This window comes from Neofelis nebulosa, chromosome 8, assembly GCF_028018385.1.
Source record: "Neofelis nebulosa isolate mNeoNeb1 chromosome 8, mNeoNeb1.pri, whole genome shotgun sequence".
Classification (NCBI taxonomy): domain Eukaryota; kingdom Metazoa; phylum Chordata; class Mammalia; order Carnivora; family Felidae; genus Neofelis; species Neofelis nebulosa.
This window is the reverse complement of record NC_080789.1, coordinates 38512807-38533879: the sequence shown is the minus strand read 5'-3', so window position 1 is coordinate 38533879 and position 21073 is coordinate 38512807. Positions and strand designations below refer to the sequence as shown.

Sequence of the window (21073 nt, the reverse complement as noted above, 5' to 3'; positions counted from 1 at the left end):
AATACAGTGAAAACATACTTGCTTCGGCAGCGTATGTACTAAAATTGTAATGATGCAGAAAATTAGCAGGGCCCTTGTGCAAGAGTGACATGCAAATTTATGAAGCTTTCCATATTAAAAAAAAATACAGGGGCGTCTGGGTGGGTCAGTCGGTTAAGTGTCCAACTTTGGCTCAGGTCATGATCTCATGGTTCGTGGGTTCGAGCCCCACATCGGGCTCTGTGCTACCAGCTCAGAGCCTGGAGCCTACTTCGGATTCTGTGTCTCCCTCTCTCTCTGCCTCTTCTCTGCTCATACTCTCTGTCTCTCTCTCTCTCTCTCAAAAATAAATAATAAAGATTAAAAAAAATTTTTTTAAATATAGTGTAAAACACCTCACAATACAAAAAGAGAGAAGACATTAAGAGAAATAGCTCCCAAATAAGGTAACATCAGAGCTTAATTTTGAAAAATACTTGAAGCAGACCATGAAAAGGAATGGTAATAAAAGTGTGAAAAGTAAGACTCAAGAAAAAGCAAGTGGTTCAGGAATCCCTGGTGAAAGCATTCAAGAAAAGGGCTGAGAAAAGAAGCTAGATCAGGAGGCAGACTGTATAACATGTAACAGAGTTTGGGTTTTATGATAAGGCCAGTGGAGTGTCAATTGAGGAATTAAAGCAGTGTTGGGATATAGATTTCTGTTTTATAGGATCAGCATGGTTGCACTGCAGAGGATAGAGCAATCTTAGTACAAAATTAGGCAAGGGGACAAGAAGCTATTAGAATAACTGGGTAAGAAAAGATAAGGACAAAGGAAATGTAGTGAGGCAACAGAATGAAAAATAATTTAAATCTACAGGATCTGGCAAAAAAAATCAGTGGATGGTGAGTGAAAAGAATAATTGAAGATGATTTTAAGATATATTATTTGGAAAACTGTGAAGAGAAAGAAATTTTTAGAGGAAAGGAATGAATTCAGTATTATATGCCCTAAGTTTGAGATGCCTGGGAGACCTTCAGATGAAGACAGTATTAGCAGTATTATATATCAATCTGGAGCTCAGGAGAGGAAACCTGAATTTGGAGATTTGGGAGGTGTTGGTATGATAGTTGAAATGATAGGAAGAGATGAGATTAAATATGGAACATGTAGTAAGAACCTCTTCTGTAACAGCTAACCTGAAGATCGAATCTGGGGAATACAAACGTTTAAATAAGAGGGCACTGAAGTCACCAGACTAGAGTAGCCATCGAGACAGAAGGAAACCCAAGAATGAGAGTCAAGCCTTTCTCTTAAAATAGGATGATCAACAATGTAAATAATGCAGAGTTTTAGCTAGGATGAGGATTGGAAAAACTGTGTTAGCATCCTGCTTGGGTTTCACTGGACCTGATGACCTCTCTTCTGGTGACATCTAATGCATTAAGTCGGGTAACTTATGGGCAATTCTACCCCTTTCTTGCCTATCTCTACCTATCTTTTGTTTAACTTTTATACTTTTCTTATGTCTTTATATTATTTCTAAAATGGAAGTGCTTCTATCTCAAAAGACCTGTCATGATTAAAAGAAAATTTAAGGGATTTCCTTTGTAGAACATTATTTGTGAAGACTTTTAGTTCATAATTAGCCAAAAGTAATCAGCATGTACGACAAATGCTCTGGGACTATGTATTAAAAGCAAATTATAAAATGATAACACAGTGTTCAGTCAAATAAAAGATACCTATTTTTCGTGAAAACAATTCTCTTTTGATTGTGCTTAAAGGAAGGGAAAATAAAACATTTTTTTAAAAAGTGATTCATAACTTCATTCTGTTAGCATTCTTATTGAGATGAAAAATGAGCAAGAGAAAGAGAGAAGAATGTATAACGTTATAACTGCTTATTTTTATATCAGTTACACAGCATTACCTTTCCTTTGCTAACATTTTGATGTAAATATGTTATCTTCATTTTGCATAAAGGGGAATTGAGGCACAGAAATTATAAATTCTCCAATAGTTAAGACCTGGCTAAAACCAGCAGATAATGGTGTGACAGGAGAAAGGAAAAACCATCAAGTAGCAAATAAAATTTGCCAGCTTGAAATATATGCTCATCTAAACCTTTTGAGTCAAAAAGAGCAAGTATTCAAACAGATCCTGGCACTTCATAGTTTCCCTGGGATTCTTGGAACTAAGCATTTAGTTTCTTCTTTCTTTCTTTCATTCAACACATACTTTTAAATACATCCAACATTCCAGCATTGTGCTCAGTGCTGGATTATGTGTAAGTGAACAAGTTTCATGTGGTCACTGTTTTTCGAGCTTATCTGCAGCTCATTTCATGGGTATATAATTATCTATCTTCAAAAATCATTGGCTTCTACACCAGGGAAGAACACATATCATTGAATTTAGGACTTATGCTATAGCCTGACCTTTGCCAAGTACTAGCCACAGAGACATAAGACCCTTTTCCTAGGAGACTTAAATTAAGCAAAAATTGACAATTTTAAAGATTTATGGTACAGATATCACCTTGGGTGATACTACTGGAAATTAATGCATTTTATAGTCCTTTGTTCATTGCTCCCTTTATTTTTTCAAAATAACAAACATTTTTTGTTTTGTTTTGTTTTGTTTTCATCAAAATAAGGATGCAAAACATAAAGTTCCGCTCTCAAGTAGCTCACACTAGGGTGTGAGACACCAGAGTATTAACAGCTAGTTACACTCCAATTACAGAGTATAAAGTATGTAATTTTTTTCTAAATATACACTAGCAAAGTAATTAAAGTTCTTATTATGAGGGTCATACAACACAGAAGAGACTTCGGGAGCAGGTTAAATTGATTGTGGAATGAATAGAGGTGTAGCAGGTAGGGAAGGGTGCAAATGGGGCAGGAAGAAGAAAGAAAATAGAACCAAATAATAACTGACATTGCTTATAAAACTGCCACACTGCAAAAATGATGGGACACATTTCATAATAATAATTGATGATCAAATATAATATGAGCTTGGAATTGATAGAAAGAGAACAATGAATCAAAAAGGTCTGAGGTTTCAGTCTCAAGTAAGTGGATAAGTAATGATTAACAATGACAAAGGGTAGGTTTAGTGAAGAAAGATAGTGAATTTAAGATAGAGTAGATATGTATCTGTATCTTTTTAAGTTGTATCTGTATCTTTTTAAGATACAGTAGATCACAATCATATTATGTCATATTTTTACCTCAATATTGTTATCCACTGTTTTAATGGAAGACATTGGAATAGTGTAATTTTACTTTTATATGATCAAGCCCGGTGTAGTAGTAGAGAGTTCTGCATTCTTGAAAGACTTGGAAGGAAATCCTATCTCAGCTACTAAATAACTATGGAATCTTGAGAAATTCACCTAAACTCTATAAAATCAGAGTTCAGATAGGTATAGTGGTCAGTCAAGCAACGTAAATGAGCAGTCAAAATGAAGCCAACTGGATGAGGTAGTGATGAATTGGACACTTACGTTCCATTACAGAAGTCAACTATAAGTCATCTCTAGATAATTGTTACCCAGCATGAATATAAGCCTAGTCTTAAGGAAAGATTTTTATGTGATGTTTAAATATTGACAGCTAACTAAATCATACACACTTTCTACCAGTGAGTACATGCACTTGATCAATGGTATTGCTATGCTGACTTGTTTTCTGCCACTTTAGAGATGTGAGGCATCTTACTTCAAATCTCTGTCTGAGGTGGGAACAATCTATTTGACTTTGCAATACACATATTATTTATTAGCCTTTTTCTACATCCCTCATAGTAACATCTTCTTTAAGTTAAAAATCTCTTAGAAAAGAGCATTTGAAGAATCTTTTGAACAAAAACCTTTCAAAGTTACAAAGGAGGGTCAAGTTGAAAATGAACCTAGTAATGGGAACAGTGTGTACAGTCTGGTTTTAAGTGCTTCAATTAAGATACCTGAGAGTAGGACATATTATAGGATTTCAAATTTTCTGATGTTCATTTCAGGAAAGGCCCTTTTTAAAAAAATTTTTAACATTTATTTATTTTTGAGAGACAGAGAGAGACAGAGAGAGACAGAGCATGAGTGGGGGAGGAGCAGAGAGAGAGGGAGACACAGAATCTGAAGCAGACTCCGGGCTCTGAGCTGTCAGCACAGAGCCCAATGCAGGGCTCAAACTCACAAACTGTGAGATCATGACCTGAGCCCAACTCGGACACTTAACTGACTGAGCCACCCAGGCACCCCTGAAAGGCCCTTCTTTTTAATGCTAAAAATTTTAGCTATGTTTAATCCCTGCAGTGACTAGGCCAGACTCTCCATCAAAGACATAGTATGTTTGAGCACGCTATACAACTATATTTAATACTCCTAAGGGTGCTCATTTTTGCACATCTAATAATTATAACATCCGCAATTAATTGAGTCCTTATCCAGTGCCATGCATAGTCCTAGATGGGAATTTTTCAAACTGCCATCATGACTAAAATTTCTTAAATGAACTGGAATAAAATTTAAAAGAGCAGAAAATATCAAAGTGCATTTCAGAAAGAAGTTGTATTTCTCAAAATTTTTTAAGTGATAAAGAAGTGTGTATGTGTACACAGAATCTGAAGCAGGTTCTAGGCTCTGAGCTGTCAGCACAGAGCCCAACACGGGACTCGAACCCACAAACTGGGAGGTCATGTCCTGAGCTGAAGTCGAATGCTTAACCGCCTGAGCCACCCAGGTACCCCTGTGTTTCCTTTTTGTAGGTCATGGTCAAAAGAAATATCAAAATCTCTGCGCCAGCTACTTCAGATCTATTTTTCTAAACCTCAACAAAACAGTTTAAATAGATGTTAGTACTCCAATTTTACATACAGAGAAAGTAAGACACAGACAACATAAGTGACTTGTCAAATGCTACAGGAACTATTATGTGACCAAATTGGAATTTAAACCCTTAATGGTTGATTATCAAAGCCTATATTCTTTCTCCTATAAGACATTAAAGTAGAAAGTGGAGTTTCATTGACACAAGATGATACTTACTCGTTCACTGGAGGGGTTGATTACTTGTGGTTGGTTGATTTTTTTTCCTTCTACTTTCAATTGTTGAAATAATTGCTTATAAGGAAACTGTTAAAGTAGTATTTTAGATTTCCCAGGACAAAAATTTAAATTTTTCCCAGAAAAAATAATTTAAATCTTGGCTAGATAAATATACCACATGTAGCTTTTATTATTATGTTTGGTGATTTGGATCTTAGGTGCTGCTTCCTTTAATTACTAGCTATTTTTTCCTATAGGTAGACAGTGATGAATTTAATATTTCCTTCATCAAATCAAATGAAGAAAATAAGACCATAGAAATTAAAGATTTGAAAATATTCACAAGGTATTCTGTGGTAATCACAGCATTCACTGGAAACATAAGTGCTGCATATGTAGAAGGAAAGTCAAGTGCTGAAGTGATTGTTACTACTTTAGAATCAGGTGAGGCATGTTTTCCATCATTGCTAAAAATGGACAGATTTAAATGTGTTTCTTAGAGTTTCTCACACCACCCCCTAAAAAAGGATACGTGTCACAAGAAATTTTTAAAGTGTATGAAATACAAAATATAAAATTGAGTGATCCACTGTAATTGACAAAAGTGAAGTTTTCTGTTTACGTTTTTTAGGCATAGTGGAGTTGTGGAGAATAATCAGTTCTTGGAAATACAAACAAATTAGCTCATGATAATGTACTGAATTCTACTTTTTATACTTATTTAAACACTAAATATTTCAGAAATTGAGTTACCTTGCCTATTTTCCAGCAGTCTATGGCCACTAATGCCTCATGTAAAATTCTGTCCGTTAATTATTTCTGTCCATGACTTAAATGCACATGAAAGTGATAATACTCTATCATTATGTGTCTGGAATTCAAAATTAGAATCCAGGTCATGCTTACCATATCTGTTTTCTTAACCTAATCAAATGACATGTTTTATTATATAACCTATTTAATAAATGTCAGAATCCATACAGATCATACAGATTTCCTCAAGTTCCTCCAAACAGGGTCTGAATGAATAAGATTATAACCAATAGGAATTAAGTGTGGAAAGTCAGCTTCCCAGAACTTGCTTGCCCTGTCCTCCTTCAGACTCCTGATGTTCTTTGCCACCAGATATATCTTTGGAAAGAGCACATGAAGGGATGTGTTGCTATAGTTTTTTTGTTGCTATCTATAAGGTAAGTATAGGAGGTAAAAAATGTTTTTTAGCTAGTCTTTTCATTGTGTTATATACTCTATTGTCTATAAAATTATGGTTCTATGTTAAAAGATAACATCTTATCCTCAGCACCTAAAATTTCATGTTTCCATTTTGCTGCCACATATATTCCAGATATCTATTTTTTATGATACTTTTGCACTTCTCCCTCATCCTACCTGTGAGAAAAGATGTTGCTGAATTTATTCCCACTCATACCATAAAGCACTGATTGTCAGATCTTAATGTGCTACCTCTCCCAAAAATTTTGTAGTTTAATAAATTACTACTAAACCTCTAAGAGTAGAATTTGAGGTGTAAAATAAAGGATATTTGGAGAATAAGAAATTCTTTCCAACATTCAGAGAATTATTTCACTTATCCAACCTTAAAACTGATCTGATTTTTAGAGAAGTCTCTTATTAAAATATTTTTATATCATATAAATGTATACAAGCAAATGTGAAAATAAGTCTTGAGCCGATTTAATTTTTACTTTAGTTATGCATTTTTCCACTTAAAGTGTGATATTTGGCACTATAACATGTTTATTTGTTTCTCTTTTTTTCCTCACTGTTATGTATTTGCTTGTTTTTTTGCCTGCTACAGGGCACTATCTATAGAGATATTTGCCAGATGATAAGTAATAAATAAAGATAATAAAGCTTAAGCATCTGAACTATTGACAGTCAAGTATTAACAGCCTTCTTCATAGGAATTCCTTCACTTAGTGTGGAAGATATGTCCATTTCAATTTGGTCAAAGTAGATAATTCATGCAATCAGTCACTTGTATAAAGCACACTAATTATGCAGCAAGAACTAATTACTTTATTCATAAGTTAATTTTATCTTCACGTGTATCATTTTCTTTCATGATAGTTTACTGATACTTAGCTGCTATATGTTAGGCTAATTTTTATCACAAATAAAATGGAATATCTAAAATATATAAAGAACTCTCAAAACTCAACACTTAAAAGAGGTCCAATTATAAATTGGCAAAAGACATGAAGAGACATTTCACAACAAAGGAGATAGAGTGGGCAACTAAACTCACGATAAGATAGATTTTCAACACCACTAGCTATTAAGGAAATGCAAATTAGGACCACAATGAGCTATCACTGTGCATCTACTACAACAGATAAAATAGTAATTTAAAAAAGGGTGATGGATGGGGCACCTGGGTGGCTCAGTGGGTTGAGCGTCCGACTTCGGCTCAGGTCATGATCTCACAGTGGTGGGTTCGAGCCCCACGTCGGGCTCTGTGCTGACACCTCAGAGCCTGGGAGCCTGCTTCAGATTCTGTGTCTCTCTCTCTCTGACCCTCCCCTGTTCATGCTCTGTCTCTTCCTGTCTCAAAAATAAATAACACATTTAAAAATTAAAAAAAAAATAAAAATAAAAAAGGGTGATGGTGCCAAATTCTGGCAAAGATGCGAAGAGACTGGTTCTCCCCTTCATTGCGACTGGGAATGAAAGAGGGTACAGCCACACTGAAAAATAGTTTGGCCACTTTTTATAAAACCAAACATGTACTTAGAGCACATTTCCTAGCAATCATACTCTTGGGCAGTTATCACAGAGAATTAAAAATGTATGCTCACACAAACACCTGTAAATGAATGTTAATAGCAGGTTTATTAGTAATAACAAAAACTGGAAACAACCCAAATGTTTTTCTGTGATTAAATAAACTTTGATGTATCCACAAAATGAAACACTACTCAGTAATAAAAAAATAAAAATTAAAAAAAAAGAGTGAACCATTGATACATACAACAACTTTGATGGACCTCAATCATTATTCTGTTATTTTTCTTAAAAGGACAGAACCCTGGAGGACAATGGTTAGTGTTGTGGGGATGCATGGAGTGTAAATACAAGGGAGACCAGGGGGAAGTTTCTTTATGGTGCTGGAATAGTTCTGTACCTTATTTCTGGTGATGATTGCAGGAATGTGTACATGGAATGAAATTGCATAGAACTGCACACACATTTATGAAAGCATGAAAAAATGGTGAAATCTGAATATGATCTGTAGTCTAATTAAGAGTCCTGTACCAATGCCAATATCCAGGTTTGATATTAAACTACAGTTAGGTAAGTTGTCACCACTGGAAAAAGCTGGGGGAATGTTCCAGGGGACTATATGTCCCATTTTTTGCAACTTCCTGTGAGTCTATGTTATATTTAAATAAGAGGTACAAAAAGTCATATAAATGCCTTCTATATAAAAATAAATACATGTAAAAGTCAAAATAAATACATGACCCAACTAACTGGATCACCATTATGATTCCTGTGACCTATAGATGTTGATGATTCTGCTGTGTATCAGCCATTTTGCTTGTTTCCATAATATATATAGTTTTAAAAGTTTGTGTAACATAGTTTATAAAGAGAAATCTAAGCAAATAATTTGTATATGTAGATTAAAAAGAGGGGCACAATTTTAAAAACTTAACTGCTTAATATTTTATTTTAGTCCCCAACGATCCACCTAACAATATGACATTTTGGAAGATACCAGACGAAGTTACAAAATTTCAGTTAACATTTCTTCCTCCTTCTCAACCCAATGGAAATATCCAAGTATACCAAGCTTTGGTTTACCGGGAAGATGATCCTACTGCTGTCCAGATTCACAACCTCAGTATTATCCAGAAAACTGACACATCTGTCATTGCAATGTTAGAAGGACTAAAAGGTGGACATACATACAATATCAGTGTAAGCATTCATGGCTTTTAATCATTTACCTATTTTACAAAGTCAGTTTACAAACTCACCATTCAAAAATACTGAAGCTTATTGTATACACTAGATTTCTTCGTATCTTGTTGTAGGATTGTGTGAGACATGCCAACAGAAAATAATATGCAGAGAAATGAAATTGCTTATTTCCTATTATAATACAGCAAGTACTGTGAAAACATGTAGATAACAAAAAAGTTTCTACAACAATAGTAGAAATCCAGAAATAAAGGAGAAAGAAAAGGCATGTTAAAAGTGAGAGAGCAGTGATATGCAAAGAGATAATTCTACCTAAAGGAAGCTGTTAATGTGTGCTTATAAATGGAAAACAGAAAAGCAAATTTCAAAGGCAAAGGGCAGATGTAACTACATGTTTGAAATTCATGTGCATTTCATGTAACAATTACTAAAGCTATTTTACATCCTAATTCTAAATTATCCATTTTAGAATATATAGGTGTATGTTTATATACATACAAACAGACACATACACATAATTTATTTCAAAAATGTATTTTTGTGGCATCTCTTGAAATTTTCAAATAGAATTATATGGTTCTGAATATCATCTTTTAATAAAAATAGTGTTCACGCTAAACCTTCAGGTAGCTTAGCAAACTACTTTTCCTACCACTTGTTTATGATTATTGTGTAATCATCAGAATACTGTTATTAATAATTTATATTCATATGTATGTTTTTCTCTGTATATATTGTATCTATATATCTGCATATCTTCATTTCTTCCTTCACTCACTGTGCTGCTAGGGTTCTTGTTGTATATTCCATTAAATGAACCACTACTGTGAAAGATCTGTTAGAGGAAGGGTGGTTAAGAGAATGAACTGATCTGGGTTCATATCCTGATTCTGCGGTTTGTTTCTGGGCAGTTGCTTCAACTCTGTATCTCAGTTTTCTTACCTAAAAAAAGAAAGACAGAAAGACAGAAAGACAGACAGACAGACAGACAGAAAGAAAGAAAGAAAGAAAGAAAGAAAGAAAGAAAGAAAGAAAGAAAGAAAGAAAGAAAACAGTAAATTCTACTCTTGAAACTAATATTACACTATGTGTTAACTAACTGGAATTTAAATAAAAACTTGAAACAAAAAAAGAAAGAAAGAAAAAAGCAGTAATAGGAATGATGACTTCTTTATAGGGCTTTGGTAAGGATTAAATTTATAGTTATGGGAAGTAGCAAGTGCTCCATCAGTTTTGCCTTTTGTGAATAAGAGAAAAAAATTGAAATGAAACAAAGTACAATTAATTCATAATTTAAAGAGCAATAAAAAATTCTCTGTTCAGAAAATGCAATTTATAGCATCCTCAACTCCTAGGAATTTATTAGAAATGTATAATGTACACCTCTGTCTCGACCTAGTGAATCAAACCTGCATCTCTTCATTCAACAGGTTTACAAATGACTTCTTTGTACAATGCAATTTGAGTAGTGTTGCCCAACTTTTCATTTAGTATCTCACTTGAATGTTGGGTTACGCCATAAAGAAGCAAAAATAATGATGTGCACCATAATATCACTTTTCATTTTTAATACTTCTTTTCTTAAATTTACAACTTCGATAAAGGTCTCCTTTAGATATTTTTTAACCACATTGTCTAGGCTTGGCTTATTTGTCATATCTACCGCATCGTATACATTATTATGGTTTTAATTCAATAAAAACATTCCCAAAGTATCTCTAGTGTAGAAGGGGGACACTAACTTAGAAAACAAGTTAATAAGTTCCAATAAACATATTATATTCTGAATTGTGTTTTTCAGTGAACTTGGGCAAGAATAGAGTCTTTGTTTTATAGAGAAAAATAAAGTGAATAAAAGAAAATTCTGTATCTACAGCGTCCTAAGAATAAAGTTAATTGAAAGGATTCACATTTGTGTGAATCACCCTCTGTCTATACAAACAAGAATGTTTTATGTGTATATGCTACATTATGCAGGTTACAGCGTCGGACACTTTGGGGCAGGGGTGAAGAAGGGCATAAAGGCCAACTTTCAGAGGGATGATTTAATACAGGAAAACAAGAAGGTTGAAGGAATAGGATTTCATCTCAGAGAAGGGAAAAAAAAGAGGGTCTTGAATATGGATTTAAAGGAAGCCAGAGTTACCTAGCTACAGAGAGAGGAGCAGATGTTAGAGTAGATGAAGGAGTATAGACATAGTGGCTTTTCTGTGTCTATTCCTCCTACAGGTTCACATTGAAGCCACATCCTTTCCTGGTCACTAGGACAGGGCTGTTTAGGTCACTCAGCCTCTGTTTCCAGGACTTAGTACTGTAAAATCAGTTTTAAGAACTACTTTATTATTAACATTCTTCCTATACATATTGTATTCATTTGAGTAAGTACAAGAAAAGTATAATTAATAGACTATATGCAGTTGTTTTTGAAAATGGAAACATTTTAAAATTACATATGACAATAATAAAAGTAGTAACAAGATGGTTCTCTCCCTTAGGTTTATGCGATCAATAGCGCTGGTGCAGGGCCAAATGTTCAGATGAGAATAACCATGGACATTAAAGGTACATACATGAGCTGTCTTCCTGTGAAATACTGTTCTCTTTTTAAAAAATAATTTTTTAAGTTTAAATCCAAGTTAGTTAACATATAATGTAATAATGAATCCAGGAATAGAATTTAGTGATTCATCACTTACAGAACACTCAATGCTCATCCCAACAAGTGCCCTCCCTAATGCCCATCCCCCATTTAGCCCATCCCTCCACCCAACACCTTGCCAGCAGCCCTCAGTTTGTTCTCTGTATTTAAGAGTCTCTTATGGTAATTATAATTAAATTCTGTAATTAGTGTTAAGAATGTAGTCAAGCTTTTAAATGATGCACATGTGGGTGCCTGGGTGGCTCAGTCCATTAAGCATCTGACTCTTGATTTCAGCTCAGGTCACAATCTCACAGTTTGTGGTATCAAGCCCTGTGTCAGGCTCCACACTATAAATAAATAAACATTAAAAATTAAGTAAATGATGCATATGCAGTAATAAGAATACATTAAGTAATAAACACTGCTTATTAAAGCTATACCTAAAATGTATAAATAATAATGCAAATTATCACCTTAAATAAAGAGAGTGCCCACCTGCTATTCATCTTATATTTCTTTCCCTCTAAATTTGATGTTTTCTGAGGCAAATTTTATACTCTGTTAGTTTATGTTCTTAATATTATTGAAAATTCATTGTTCAATTACCCATAACTAGACTTTGACTAGTTTTAATTAAATTCCTTGACTGATCTTTATCTTGAAAGTAAAATTATTTTCAGTTGATCAAATGGCGTTTACTGAACTACCATATATTGAACTTTATGGTTCTGACTATAAAGTAAATCTATCAATTCATTACTATGACAGGTATTGTTTATAGAAAATATAAAATTTGGAGGCTCCCTGCACCACACAAATCAATCCATGAAAGCCAAAAAAGATTGTTAAGAGGATTTTAGAGCTATTCAGGCATTCAGGATACTTTCTCTTCCAGACTGAAAACATATGTGCAAATATGCCATCTCTCAAAGCATCTGTAATAACACCTGTAGAGAGATAAAAACTGAAGTGTATGGACCTTTAGTAGAATGCTTCTCTTTCTGAAGCAAAAAGTAACTTTTCTTAGTCTTTGGTAAGGACACCAGAGCACAGTGATTAAATGTTCTAGCGCTAGACTGAGTCTAGGGTCGAACTGCTGAGACTGAATCCTCGATTGGCCACTTGATATCTGCTTCACTTAAGGCAAGTGTCTTAACCTCTACAAGCCTGTCAAATGCAGATAATGCTGGGGCCTACCTCACAAATCGTTGTGAAGATTAAAAGAGATAATCTTTGAAAAACCCTTAGGACAGTTCCTGGAAACTAGTTCTATTAAGAATAAGAAATATTCACTATAAGATGAAGCTGATAAATTTTATCTTTTAATCAATGGTAGTTTATATAATTGTAATATTATTTAAAAGTATTAAGATTTGCTTTTAATGACATACTACATACTTGGAATGTACTAATACATAGAGTCTTCAAAAACCTCGGCTATTTTACAAAACGACTTCATAAAAGAAGTATGTCATACAATCTTAGTTTCTTTTTGTTATTCAGTAGCAGACGGGTAAGTATGCAGGTAACAATAGGCTCATTATATTAATTCTTTAGCAGAACTTCCTCTCTCTGTTGCTTTGTTCATCCCGGGGTGAGGATGATTAGTTCTGACTTTCCACTCCTTAGAACAGATAGACTCATGATCAGTTGTCTAAAGAAAATATGTGAGTACTGGTGGCCATGGTGGGGAGCTAGAGAAATATTTTTTCCTAGTAATATGCATGGTTGGTAGCGGTGACATGAAATGATGAAATAATAACAGTCTCCACTTGTTGGAATGAGCACTGGGTGTTATATGTAAGTGATGAATCACTAACTTCTACTCCTGCAACTACTATTATACTATATGTTAACTAACTTGGATTTAAATAAAGTTAAAAAAATAGTAGTCTCATTGAATTTGCATTTGACAAATAACATCAAGTTGGATAGTCATGTCGAATGCCAGATTCCTTTAACTAGAAACCTTTTCTTAGGGACTCCCCAGTAGCCTGGCTGAGAGTTTCTCACCCCAAAACCTGAGGCTCTTGCTGCTGAACCCTTCATTTCTTCTTCTCATACGCAGGTACTAGACCTGTGATCTGTGGTCTAAAGGCCCTTGCCATCTACTCCTGTTTACTGTTCCTTGATTCTCCATGGATATTTCCTCCAATAAACTTCTTACACATCTAATATTATAATAGTCTTTATATCTAAGAGGAGTGAGGTAAAGGATCAAGCCAAAAAGATTTGATTCAAATCTTGATATTTACCTTTTATAGCCATGTGACATAAGGTAATTTCCTCATTAATAAAATGGAAATGATATTGCCAATTTTATGGCATAATTTAGAGGCTTTAAAAATTAATAAATATGGAAATTGAAGTTTGAATAAGCAACTTGCTGTGCTCAAACAGCTGGTATACACATATAGCTATGAGATGAAATGAAACAAGAAGTGCTCCTACAAATACTGATTCGGGAGATATTTGTATGCATTGGTGATAAAGTATAAATTATCATGGCACTTTTGGGAATTATTCTGGCAATATCTTTTAAAGTTAGAAATATTCATATCTTGTGTTCCAGAAATTCTATTCTTGGAAATCTATTCCATGGAAATAAAAGGATCAGTAAATAAGGCTAAATATAAGTCTGGTCAATGTTCAAAACCTGAAGGAAAAGTGAATTCCCGTTATTAGATAAATGATTGAATAAATATGATGTTGTCACAGTATGATATGCAACATAGTCATTAAAAAGAATGAGTTAGCTCCATACTTGGTGACTTGAGAAGACTTATATAAGACATATTTAAGTGAAAAAAGCAACATGTGGAGTGATTATAATACATAATATAGAATACATAATATATAATAAAGAATCCATTATCTATGGCTTTATGTATTTTATATGGTTATGTGAACATGGAGAAAAATATGGGAGGATATCAGCCATATGTTTGGCGTAGATAACCTGGGAGAGATGCTGGTATGACTAGAATAGAAATTGATGAATCAGCTAAAGGAAATAAAAGAAGAGCCCACTAAAATATTAGTATGATTTAATCCAATTATAAAAATGACATGATTGAGAGCATATATAATTTGAATTTTTGTTAATATGTGAAGAGGAGTCAGATTCCTGAAAGTCACACCCGAGTCCCATTATCTCAAGCAAGTCTGAAGTATATCATTAAACCATCAGGAGAAAATAATTGCTAAACATCTGTTGTATTCAAACAAAACTCTGTTTCATTTGTTATTTGTGTTTGTCATCATTTTATCTGTAAATCACCTGCATGAAATGAGAATTTAAATTTTTTTCTCCTCTTCAGAAACAAAAAATCAATTGCAGTGATATTTCTTCTTTGTTTAAAGCTCCAGCACGACCGAAAACCAAACCAACCCCTATTTATGATGCCACAGGAAAATTGCTTGTGACTTCAACAACAATTACAATCAGAATGCCAATATGTTACTACAATGATGATCATGGACCTATCAAAAATGTGCAAGTGCTTGTAACAGAAGCAGGAGGTATCATTAACTGTCAATCTGTCTCATTAAATTTTGGAGTATGAATTGTTGAATGCTAAAGAAATTTCAGTTCAAAATTAGTAATATTAGGTTGACTACCAATTACCACACAACTGTTGAGCTTAACAGATTGCTAATATTATCATTAGTTATACTAACCATTAATTTATGCGTAAAGTACTTGAACAAGATAAGAAAAGGCATAGTTACAATATGTGATTTACTTTTTCCATATACTGATAGGATTGTTTGAATTTGGCAAGATGGAGTCTTGATAGCTTCTTTGGAGGTATGAACAGAAGAGTTACCCTTTACTGAGAGATGTTCTTTTCTGTACCTGAGAAGTCATCCTCCACAGCAAGCCTATAGATTCATTTGTGATGGGGAAAGATAGGATTTCCTGTTTATGTAGGTAGATCAGCTGAATTATCCCTGGTGGTTCATAGAGTGACAGATGTTGCATCCAGATTTTCCTCATGTAATTATAGAAACGTTCTTCAGAAATGTCAAAATACATTCATCTGTTACTTATAATTATTATCCTTTCTTCCTGAAAATAGCTCAGCATGATGGAAATGTAACAAAGTGGTATGATGCATATTTTAATAAACCAAGGCCATACTTTACAAATGAAGGCTTTCCTAACCCCCCATGTACAGAAGCAAAGACAAAATTCAGTGGCAATGAAGAAATCTACATCATAGGTGCTGATAATGCATGCATGATTCCTGGCAATGAAGACAGAATTTGCAATGGACCTTTGAAACCAAAAAAGCAATACTTGTAAGTATAGTTGGTGCTGACTATGCATAATGATAGCAAGCTAATTAACATCTTTCATTCATCCATCTGCCCGTCCTTTGATCTTTCTAGTAAGCACTGGGCATCCATAATGTATCATGACCTAACACATGGTAAAGATCAACATGGTAAAAATCAACATGGTAAGATATTGTCCTTACATTCCATAAATGTACAGTTCTGTAGGGAAAGTAGGCATGCTTCAGAGTAATTATGAGTTGATATGGTAAGTGACAGAAGGACAATATGAAAAACATGTATTGGAGAACATGGGTAGGAGAATTTAATTCTTTCTGTAGAGGATAATGTGACTAACATAATATTTTGTGCTTTTCACCCATTATTTTGCAATACATGCTAATATATGGTTTTTAGAAATGCCATCCTAGTCTTTCATTTGATGACAGCTTCAGTTTATTGGAGTCATAACAATAATTTCTCCTCTTTGTATTATCAAAACTCTGAATTAGTGATTAAAATCCTTTAATCACTAATATCTTTAATCACTTTAATATCTATCATTTTGCAGATCATAATAATCTAATGTATTAAAAACCACTTCTGATATTCTGGATTTATTAAATGCTCTGTTAAATTAATCATTGGCTCCTGTTAAATTGACTATATTATTTTTTGTCATAAACTAGTTTCATGTTTGCCTGCTAGTTAAAGCATTATTAAATTCTTTATAAACATCCTAGGTCAAGTTAACATTAGAAAAGTAGAAAAGTCAGGCATTCGAACAAACAGAATGCTCTATCATCTATTATTAAGTACAGTTACTTTGGCTATTACCTAAAATTTAACCATCATATATATGACAGCTATGAAAACAATATACTAAAAAATGTAATCTTTTTTATTTTGCATATTTGCAAATATGCAAATATTGTTTATTTTGCATATTTGCAACACAGACTCTTTCATATAATCAATAAAATCATAAAAATTTGAGAATAGTAGAAATTAAATTGTAAAGTGAAACTTTAAGTTTAACATAAACTTTAACATAAGTTTGTTTTGTATTTTAAAATGCCTGGGTATCTATAGTTTTTAAGTAAGATAAATTTCAGTTGTCTCTGAATTTGTTAGAACCACCCGTTATGTACCATTTTCTTTTTTTTATGTCATAAAAACATAGAAAGTAAAAATACAGCTGGGCACACAGCATTAAGAAGCATTTTTCTTTTTTTTTTTTTTTTTTTTTATAAAAATTTTTTTTTACGTTTATTTATTTTTGAGACAGAGAGAGACAGAGCATGAACGGGGGAGGGGCAGAGAGAGAGGGAGACACAGAATCGGAAGCAGGCTCCAGGCTCTGAGCCATCAGTCCAGAGCCCAACGCGGGGCTCGAACTCACGGACCGTGAGATCGTGACCTGAGCTGAAGTCGGACGCTCAACCGACTGAGCCACCCAGGCGCCCCAAGAAGCATTTTTCTTAATTTGTTAACATGTGAACAAAATAAATTCTATATGACCATTCTAAATCTAGTTCACTGGTATTTTCAAAGGTAGTTGAGGTATAAGTTATTATACTCTATAAAGTATGTTTGTGTAATACACTTTCACACAGACATGAAATAATTCATTCTAAACAAATCTATGAGGGATGTAATCTACTTCATCTGATTAAGCTACTGGGACTGCTCAAGAGTCTGACCAAATTTTTAGTCATTCTCTCGTGTGCAGGATAATTATTCATCTCCCATAAAGAAAGGATATATTGCTCTGATGGCAATTGATTTCTAAGTTTACATCTTGTAAATACATTTTCTTTTGAATAAAAATGTGTATTTTTCATTGCTATTTGTTAAATTATTCATAGAAGAAAATCATATAGCATGCAAATTGTTGGTTTAATTTTTTTTTTTATTTCATAGATTTAAATTTAGAGCCACCAATGTTATGGGACAATTTACTGATTCTGATTATTCTGATCCCGTTAAGACTTTAGGTAAGATATATTTTGTAATTTAATTTCACTGATAATCTCAACATGCTAATCACAGTTGTAACATTCATCAGTGAATATATTAATCCATGACTAATGTTCTCAAGTATAAATTCACTTCAAGGTTAATTAGCCTTTCAAAGGAAAAAATAGCATTTTTGATATTGTTTTAAGTGATGTATGATCCATCTATTCAAATCTGGACATAGATTTTAATATGGTATTGTTTCTATGCTGATGTATACTAACCTTATACTAAGCAAATATTTACTTGATTGTTTAATATACAATCTTATATGTAAAACATTTTTACTTAATAAAAAAGAAAACGATTTATGGAAATTTTCTTGAAATAATCCTAAAAACTAGAAAATTACCAGCCATTTTAAATTTTATTTTCTTTCTAACCAAGTCTTTCATGAGTTGTTTTCTATTATATCCATGTAATCAGGACTGAATAAAACATAAGTACAATTTAGTCAAATGCAAGTATTCGCCGCCTCCTCCTCCTCCTCCTCCTCCTCCTCCTCTTCCTCCTTCTCCCCTCCTCCTCCTCCTCCTCCTCCTCCTCCTCCACTTCCACTCCTCCTCCCCCTCACCTCCTCTCCTCCTCTTTCTTCACCATTATCATCTTGTAGGCTCTTTGTGTGTACTAACTGATGGACTCTTCATGACTTTTAATTTACATCAGTAGTTTTCAACCAGAGTGATTTTATTCTCCAGGGGATGTGTAGCAATGGCTGTAGCCACTTTTGGTGGTTACAATTATGGGTCCAAGCTACTGGCATCTAGTGGGCAGAGGCCAGGGAAGCTACTGAACATCCTACATTGCATAGCATAGCCCCTTCAGCAAAGAATTATTTAGTGCATAATGTCAGTAGTGCTGAGATTGAGAGAAGCTGTTCAGTACTAATTTTAGCTCCATTATATAGATGAGGAAACCAAAGTTCAGATTACGTAATTAAATGACTCTGCCAGGATTCTAGCACAGATCCCATAATCATTACAGTACAAATACAGGATTTAGACCTAGATTCAAATCTTGACTCTGCTACTTGAGAAAATAACTTTTATAAACCTTAGTTTCCTTATTTAGAAAATGATGATGATAGTCCCCCTTCAGATTTAAATAAAATAGCATATGTAAAAATATTACTATTTCACAGTAAAAAAAATTTTAATAGCTTCGTTTCAGATCAGTTATAATCAACGATTTTTAAAATATACTTTTTTAGGAGATCTTGTTTCCTTAGGATTTCTCTAAGTACATCACAGCCCCTATTTTCTCTGTGTGAAGCTCTGAGAATGTGGACCGCTGTGTGTCATTCAGATCCATAACATAATACGAGCTACAACAGATTTCAGTGCGAGTTGTGGCTGGAAGAAGTTAGATTTTTCCCATCATTTTCAGTTAGAAATTCTTATCCAGTTATGGAACATTAATTGTCTAAAATGCCAGCTTCCACAGCCTCTACTTAGTTAAGGCAATTTTGAACCTTGAAGATACAAAGAAGGGGCTCATGGTTTGCTCTATAGATGTTTTTAGAGGAATGACTTGAATTTCTTTGGCTATCCTGTCTAATTCCATGAAATGAATGGCTTGATTAATTTACCAAGTAATTAAATCATTTTACAATTGGCTGACAAGCCTGTGGTTTTGAAATTGTGTGGAGTATTTCTTCATTGGAGAGGTGAATTTATCACACCCTGTCATCACCACAGTGAAGTAAATGTCTTGATGGCATCAGCATAATTTCTGTTAGGTTATAGCATTCAGAAACTGTTTCCACCACCAAATGGGGATCCTGGTGTGTGTACTGATGAAAGAGAAAAGACATAGACAAAGCGGATAGCTCATGTGTCTCAGGGAGATGACATTTTGTAGGAGCAGCACTAAAGAGATTGCCTTGCTCTGTAGTTTGTCATGTACCTTGTCTCTCATAGATGGCTGGTTTCATGCAGATTATTGATGTGAGGATACATTCAGTCAGTTATCTGAGAGACGAAGTTACGACATCCAGGGTAATCGGAATGAAAAAGGGGAAAGTCAAGTCTCAGAAACCATGGTGTGCAGGGATACGATTCCTCACATTCTGCCAAATGGCTTCCCTCTGGCCAAGGCTGGGCCTCATCTAGTACTTTGGCTGCAGGTAGTCTCAAGGTGCTCCTCAGTGATGCTCTTCTTTTTCTTCCTTTCTCTCACAGCCAATGCAGTGGAATAAAATCATTAATTCTAAAAGGTAGCAGAAATATACCATCAGTTCTCTGGTTCTTTGAAATCATGACTGTCTCCTCCCTAAGTCATCCAGGTGCTAATGTTTGTGTGCCTTGGTAACAGCAGGAGTCAAAAGGGAATGTAAGAAATGGAACAGAAGGCAGAGCACAGGAGCCTGGCAAGGTTAGCGAAGGAAGCACTGCTGAAACATAGATTGCACGTATAAGGTAGAAAACCATTAGGTGTTCCATGCATCTATGCTCAAATTTTACAAAGTTCATATATTATTTATAGACCAGAGACATAAGGACAGGCTGCTCCTTAGAGTTTCTCCCATGGACTCTCTTCTGATGAACAGTGGCTTTGTATTAGGCTTTATATTATGCTTATTCTGGGTTGAACACATAGAGTTCTACTATCTAGATAGTCATTTATAGTTAGCAAAAGAGCAACAAGCAGGAGTGGAGAAGATGACTAGGAGTACAACACTGAGTTGTGGTGAAAGGAGATGTTCAGATTTGAAGTATGGAGTGTATCATTAGAGCAGAATTCCTCAATGTCTAGACAAGTAGCCCAGTCATTTGGCTGGTTAATGGATTTACTACCATCAGTTTCTGTCCTCACATTTTATCTGGCTATTGGATCTTGGGGTTCTGTGGATATCAGATTAACCCTGATGGGTCAGGCACCAAAGAGCACCCTCCGGAAATGGATCTTGTCCGTGATTTGACACTAATAAAAGGCCATGGAGTCATAAGAGTTTTTGGAAAAAGAACATTGCCAAGGAAGATATAGTAGAAGGACTCAAAAAGGAAATAAATTTGACCATTCCTACAGTGGTCAATGGCAAGAATAGTTTTGTGCCTGTGAGAATGGGAGCAAGCAAATAGTAAAATACATTGGTATAATACCCTGCCGTCATCATAAGATTACAAAGGATGTTTGTGTCCTTGTTTCTCTCAAATATACCATGGATTGGAATAGA

At 34.3% G+C, this 21073-nt stretch overlaps 1 protein-coding gene and 1 non-coding gene across 2 annotated transcripts in view; both read left to right on the top strand.

Annotated features, from left to right (window-relative positions):
- PTPRQ (protein tyrosine phosphatase receptor type Q) overlaps positions 1–21073 on the top strand; it is a 203310-nt gene that overhangs the window by 126345 nt on the left and 55892 nt on the right. The window contains exons 29-34 of the mRNA XM_058682209.1: positions 5267–5453; positions 8710–8954; positions 11453–11519; positions 14962–15120; positions 15681–15903; positions 17803–17876. Coding sequence (XP_058538192.1) covers positions 5267–5453; positions 8710–8954; positions 11453–11519; positions 14962–15120; positions 15681–15903; positions 17803–17876 — 955 coding nt within the window. The remainder of the gene's footprint in view (positions 1–5266; positions 5454–8709; positions 8955–11452; positions 11520–14961; positions 15121–15680; positions 15904–17802; positions 17877–21073) is intronic.
- Positions 17–119, top strand: LOC131484165 (U6 spliceosomal RNA). Its single transcript, XR_009248074.1, has one exon. It is a non-coding gene; the product is annotated as a U6 spliceosomal RNA (small nuclear RNA).